The sequence below is a fragment of the Rhagoletis zephyria genome, unplaced genomic scaffold (genome assembly GCF_001687245.7).
Source record: "Rhagoletis zephyria isolate East Lansing unplaced genomic scaffold, Rhagoletis_zephyria_1.1 Rzeph_scaffold_09471, whole genome shotgun sequence".
Taxonomy (NCBI): domain Eukaryota; kingdom Metazoa; phylum Arthropoda; class Insecta; order Diptera; family Tephritidae; genus Rhagoletis; species Rhagoletis zephyria.
The window spans coordinates 13496-20626 of record NW_016166549.1 but is presented as its reverse complement, the minus strand read 5'-3'; the positions used below and the strand labels follow the sequence as shown (position 1 = coordinate 20626).

Here is a 7131-nt window from a genome sequence, read left to right as displayed (position 1 = left end):
GATGTCTAAAATTCCATATTCGCAGCAACCCTAATACATGCTTACCTATGCATGCACGTATGTACATGTGTATCTATGATATATGTAATTATGTGGGCACACTCACCTTTGGGTGAGCTTATTTTGTGTTTTTGTTTTGCACTCACTAATAGAATTCCCTTTATTATTAAGATAAGTAAGGCAAATCTTAACAATGTTGAGTGGCGGTGGCGTGATCGAGCAAACAAAAGTCCAATAGATAAAAGCAAAAAAAAAACTTAAATATACTCGTACATATGTATGTATGTATGTAAGTAGAAAAAACGCGTTGGTTCTTAGTCATTCATAAAAACGATATATTAAAAATATTTCTTAGTACAAAATACAATTCACAAATACATATGAGTGCTGACTGGTAAAAAATTACAAATACAAAACAAAAATGTTGGCCTTAAATTATGAAGTTAGATTGGCTTGTAAAAGAAACAACAATAAATAGGAAAGAAAGCCTGCTATTGCTCAACGTAAGCGTTGCTTTGATCTTTTGGCCTGAAATGCGAGCTTCTAAATTTAATTTCAACTAAAGACTGTAAAGTTTTTGTAGATAGTTTCTTATCGGCCAATGATAAGCGCCAAATTGGTGTTGATATCAAAGCTCAGCTACATACATATTAACAAACACAAATATACACTACGATGCGACAGCGGCTATTATCTCGTAGTTTCAACTTTTCACAATTCATCATCACAAACACTTCTCGACACTCAAATAGATGTCGCTTTTATTAGACAATAACAAGAATTTTCGATCGAATTCGATATTGTCGACAGTCTTTTCGCAAATCTCCACACGATGCGTGCGCAGAAAATGTAATAGGCCAAGTTTAATCTGAACCTGTGCTATGGTCATACCGATGCAGTTGTGCGGCCCCGCGCCAAACGGCAGATAAGACATAGGCGTTTGCAGTTTGCGATTATCCGGCGTAAAGCGCTGTGGATCGAAACGTTCCGGCTCGGGCCAATACTAAGCGATTGAAATAGAGATAGGCTTCGTTAGTTTGCACATCATGAAAGCTTTCGTATTTGATTAACTCACCTGTGGATCGTGATGTATAGCCAGATTGGAAATATAGACGGGCATACCGCGTCGCACAAAGCATTCGGCGTAAGGGCGCAACGGATAGAAGCGCTTCTTATTGATCGGTGTGCATTCACGCTCCAAAATCGGCACATTCGGATACTTGCGCAGTGTCTCCTCCACCACCATCGTCAGGTACTGCATGCCCATTACCTTATCGTAAGTAATGTCGCTGGGCTGCGCGCCGCCGCCGCCGCCTATGGTTCGTCGTATCTCTGCGCGCAGACGCGCCTGCAGCAGCGGTTGCTTGGCCAGCTCGTAGAGCGCAAAACTCATTGTGGCTGCACAACTTTCGATGCCCGTCAGTTCGAACATGGCCGCTTGCGCCACCAAGTAATCTTGCTGATGGGTGAAGTGCGTGTGATCCTGATTGAGTGCTGCTTCCATTTTCAGTGTGAACAACATTTCGATGAGATCATTACGCATCTCACCGTTGCGCTCGCGCTCCTCGATCACCTGCAGCACTGTGCGACGCAAGAATTCCGCGTGTGCAGGTGCGAGTAGATTTCGACGCAGCAGCGATACGAATTTTGGCAGAAAGAATATCACGCACAGATCGATGACGCGCCTGAATGTGAGCGTAAACATGTCACGACAATGGCTTCCCAATTCAGTTTGCTTGTTGCGCAGGCTGTACGAGCGCAGTCCGAACGCGATGCTGGCGATCATATCTGTGTTGTACATATCACAAATCTCCTTGATGTTCACCACAGCATTGCGCCGTTGGTTACCGTTTGCGGTGAGGCGCTTCAGATAAGTCTCGAGATCATAGCCGATCTGTGGGTGAAATAAAAATCGAAAGAAGAAGAAACATGAATAAACTCGATGGACTATTGTTCAAACGCAGTCAATACAGTGTCGAACAAGTGAAAGTACCTCCTCCATGAGTGCAAACATCTGCTTGATCTTACCGCTGGTGAAAGCCGGCGAAAGCCGCGTCCGTATCTCTCGCCATTCTGGATTCCGTACGAAGAATAAACTATTTGCAGCCAACTTATCTACACGTTTGTCACATTTGGAGAAGCGCATGGAGAAGCTGACAAAGTCCTCCACTAATATGAGGCGCACCAGATTCAGGTCGCGTATCAGCAGCGCCGGCTGGTGGAAGAGGTAAATACCCACCACCGGTTCGTGCTTGAAGAGCGGATCAAAGTAGTAGTCGCGCAGCAGTAAAGGGAATGAAGTCTGCTGCCAAAGCACTTCCTTTAGGTTGCCCAGCAGATGTACGGGCTGCACGAATTTAACGCGACGCCGCTGCCAGTAAACATAAGTTCGTCGCGACCAAACGAACACTCCCGTCAGCAGTGTGACGAATACGAGTAGCACGCTGGTGGAGTCTACCATAATTGGAGCACCACTTTGTAATTGAATTCGGTTCAGTTCAATGTTCTCGTACACTTGTTTGTCTTTTGAATTTAATAGCGTATTTTTCAGAGATTATTCAGTATAAATGCAATGTGGGAGTGTATGTGTTTTTAGTTGTTGCTACAACAGATAATCTACTTATAGTTAATAGTTGAATGCACTTGCGAATGTTCAAAACAAAGCAAAGAACGCCACGCCATGCAACCGTACAACAGCGAATAGCGACGAGATCAACGCGTACCGGCGTTATCAAAACAAAGCAACAGACTAGTTTAGCGCTCTCTAGCAAGCTTAGATAGAAGCGCAGCCGGCGCTCCAATACGGGCCCCATTTTTGGCGTCTCAGTTGATATTCGCGTTGGCAGCGACGTGGCGTGGCGGCGGCATATAGTTAATGCGACCTGCTGAGCGCACGATTTTTGCCATGAAAACTTGTTGTTAGGGCGGCATGGATACTCTCTCCAACCGCACACAAGACAGATTGTTGGCTGGCATTTTAACACCCTACATTCGGCTGATTCGAATGATTCTAATTTTAACAATTTGAAAAATGAAATTTAAAAACAAGCGAATTCCTGACACGATTCAAACATAAATACACTTTTTTTAGAACATAAAACTTAAGTATTTTTCCTTATGAAATTTAGAATTTTTGAATTACATTTAGTAAATCTTCTATCTAAATATTACAGCCGTTCTATTATTGAACACTATAATTTTTGGGCAAACTAAATTTTGTGTATTTTAAATGTGGAACTAACTTTCGTTATAAAATGTGTCTGCTAGCGGGATATTTAAAAAATAAATATTGTAAAAAAATTGTTTCAAACCTATTTTTAACTAATTAAATATTCTAAAAATTAAATATTTTTTATTATTTTTTTGTATTTCTTAATTTTAACAAAAATTCGATTGATTGTTTTTGTCAAAATATTTACTACCTTTTAAAAAATACATATAGCGCGTTTAGTAGAAAATTTCAAAGTGTGGCGCTTTGCAATAGCCCAAAATTTGTTGTATTATAAATATAAAACGATAATTAAATATTAATGGTATTCATAAAAACAAATAAATTATTGTCAAAGTTATGAAAAATTTTAAATCTATAAACTGAAGACTTTGAAAAACTAAGGAGAATTTAAAAAAGAGGATTAAAATTATTTTAGTTATTGAAAAATTATGGAAACTTTCCACAACTAATTTTTTTATTTTTTTAGACCTTAGCTTGAAAAAAATAGATACTGAATTTTTCTTATATCACATAAAATTTCGTAAGTCAAAACATTGTATAAAAATGTCTAAGGTTAAAAAAAAATAATTTTATTAACCAAAAATTTAAAAACCAAATTAAGGTTTGAAAAATCTAGAAATGTGTAACAATAGTGAGCATTTTAAAATTATTTTTAAATGTGGTAAAACACTACTCCTTTTTAATGTCACTATGAAAACTTTGAATTTCATTATAAACAGAGATTGGAAAATTTCAAAATTCCTAAAAATCATTCTGAATGTGTATTTACTTTAAGTATCTATCTATGTCTGTACATTTGAGGGTCCTCTAAAATAACGACAGAAATAATATTTTTCTTTCTGGAGTTGTGTCGTTATTCCAAAGGACTATCGATATGTGCAATATTTGAAAAAAGTTATGAAGCTTTTAAGGACCTCATTTTGAAATTTCTATATGCACTTAAATTAATTAGATAAAAAGAACTTAAAGAGCAAACAATTTTGAAAAATAATAAAAGTGTCAACTTGAAAATTCGTGAATTTATGAAAATTTAACTTTTAAGCCAACCAAACATAAAACTGTTTTACAGTTTTATTAAACCTTTTTTATTTTTCACTTAAAAATTTTGATATTTTTGAATTGTTTTTCAAAAAGCAAATAATTTAAATTTCCAAAAAAAAATTAATATATAAGTTCAAACACAAAATTTAAAAGGATGCAAATTACAGCTTTTTATATATATTTTAAACTTTTTATAAATTCTGTTTTAGATTTTAAACCCATTTGTTTTAATTCAATTAAGTAATTTTTTTAAGTTGGAAATCAAAAAAGTAACTTTTAAAAATCTCAAATATTAGGAAAATTTAGAAAATTTAATTCAACCATATTTATTGAGCTTGTGGTCATTTCTAGTGAAAAAAGTGTTGTGGAAAACGGCATAAAGCTCAATAAGATTGTTGAATATAAGTTTTATAAGGCCATAAATAGCAACGAAAAAAAAAATGACAAAAATTAAAAAAATTATTCAAAAGTTAAAAATGTTTAAATTTAAAATATAATGAAATTTTCGAAAACTAAAAAATTTTCTGATTTAATTATATTCAAATTCCAGTTCGCGAAGTCAATTTAAGTGAAAAATTATAATTTTTTATTTGAATTTAATATGAAAACAGACAGAAGGCAAAAATAGTTTTCGAGCAGCAGTTAGGGTATTTTTTGTTCTTCTTATTCCAAACTTATGCATATGTACGCGCACTCTCTCAGTACTTGGTATCTGTTTTTTCTCGCTCTCTACTAGTTTTTATTTTTATACCCAACACACACGTATACCATTAGATGTTTCTATTTCGGCCACGTCAGCGTTTTTGTTGATACACATGTATGTACATACGTACGCTCATAAGTTTAGTGATGTACATGTGTGCATGGCAGATATTTACAGTTGAAATACATTGATAAATTTGAAAACTCTGGTAATTAAAAATATTAAAGTTATTGAAATAGTTTCGAAAGTACCAAATAATTTACTATGCACTTGATTAATTGTTAATGATCTCTTTTATTTACCAAATAACATTATTTTTAATGCGAAAATTCTGACTATTTTTTCAATATTTTTCAAAAATCTTTAGAATTTCGAATTCAAACTTTGCAAAATATTTTTTTTAAATTTATTTTATTAGCTAAGAGTAAAAAATGGCTTTTAATTTAAAAATAAATTTAATTGTATGAAAAAACGTCGCTGCCAAAAGTTTTTTTTTTTATCTTATGTCTCAAATTAAAATTTTGCATAACATTATTTTCTTTTTATTACATAAATAGCATAACATAACAACTTGACTAAAAATATTTTAAAAATTTTGAGATTATCTTCAGAAATCAATTCCGAAATTGTGTATTAGCAAAAGAGTTTTAAAAATATTTTTAGTTAACTGCCGATTTTCCAGCAATTTAAATGAAAAATTATTCTTTCCATTATGTCAGTTTCCATATTAAATATAAAAAGAAAAAATAATTGTTCACTTAAATTGCTTTCGTGAAACTGGCTATTAATGTTGAAATGTTTTTTTAGTTTCAAGTGTTAGTGTCGTTTTCTGAATTAGGTTTTTAGGTTTTAAACGTTGTATGGCCTTCAAACAAATTTCTTCAGAAAAAAATTTGTGTTTAAAGGGAAGATGAGCAAACGGCACTTAAACTTAAAAAAAAATATATTTTTTTTTTAATTTGAAAATAATAAAAAATTTAAAATTTTGTAAATTAGAATGTTGAATATGGAACCTGTAATAAGAATTCAACCCATAACAATTATTTACATTTTTTAATTCAAAAGTTTTTTTCTGGCAAAAAAATCTAAGTTTTTAAAAATATAATGTAGAAATGTTTTTTGATAGAAAATTTTAAGCATAAACCTATGTGGTGTTGTTTAGAATATTATTTTCATTCATAAATTATCTCGCTGCCCTAACATGTGCGCTTGGTTTAGAAACATTGATTCGACTCGTATGTACATTAGGGTGGTCCAAAAATGCATGAGAAAAAGTTAAGTCTGGATTTTTATGCGCTCACCCTTAGGATTGTTCTATACAGAAAAAATGTCCCCCAATTTTTTATTTTGAAGTGAAAAAATATTTACAGGTCGCTCAAAGCGCTCAAAGTTTTCCATGAATTTTGAAAAGGAAAAAACCACTTTTAGTAGAAAGAGTATAGAATTCTAGAAAATCAATATTTTTCGATCGTAAAGCTCTGCTTCTCTTCCAGGTACTCCCATCAATAATACCCAATTTGTTTATTTAACCATCTTTTATAGCAACTATATTTTATAGGTCCGCCAAAAACCGCCAAAAACCATAGAAAATGCAATGGAGGGACCAATAAAAAATCTTTGTTATTAAGAAATGGTTCAATAAATAATTGGTTATTATTATTGGAACACTCCTGAAGAGTACCAGAGTTTTCCTATCGAAAAATATAGATTTTCAAGAACTCTAGCTTACTTTTTGGACCACCCTAATGTATGCACATACATATGTTCCTATCTATGTGGTATATATATGTATGTTTCTATGTACACACGGCATGTAGGCATACATATACATACATACGTACGTACATATTTTAGTATTTTATTTGTTGCTGTTTTCTACCAAATGAATGGCAAAAGTTCAAAGAAAATACAACATTAAAATTAGTCGCTAATCATAAGTTTGACGAATACAATCGGCACGTCGTTATCGAACTAATGACAGTCTATTGATTACATAGAACACGTTTTAATAAACTAAATTAATGAATAACTGAAATTTTATAGTAGATATCGATCAGTTAATGGAACTTGCCACTGTTTTTACTCGATTTTCAAATGTACCCGTAAGCTCACAGCTTCCATTTGGCATGAAATGCTTTAACAAATACCTACTTAT

General features: G+C 33.2%; 1 protein-coding gene across 1 annotated transcript; it reads right to left on the bottom strand.

The window, feature by feature from the left end:
• Positions 1–317: 317 nt before the first annotated feature.
• Positions 318–2648, bottom strand: LOC108375811 (probable cytochrome P450 6v1). Its single transcript, XM_017631957.1, has 3 exons — positions 1994–2648; positions 1076–1894; positions 318–1003 (listed from the first exon to the last, which is right to left on the bottom strand). The coding sequence occupies exons 1-3, from the start codon at positions 2459–2461 to the stop codon at positions 725–727; spliced, it is 1566 nt and encodes a 521-aa protein (XP_017487446.1). The 5' UTR covers positions 2462–2648; the 3' UTR covers positions 318–724.
• Between the last annotated feature and the right edge of the window lie 4483 nt (positions 2649–7131).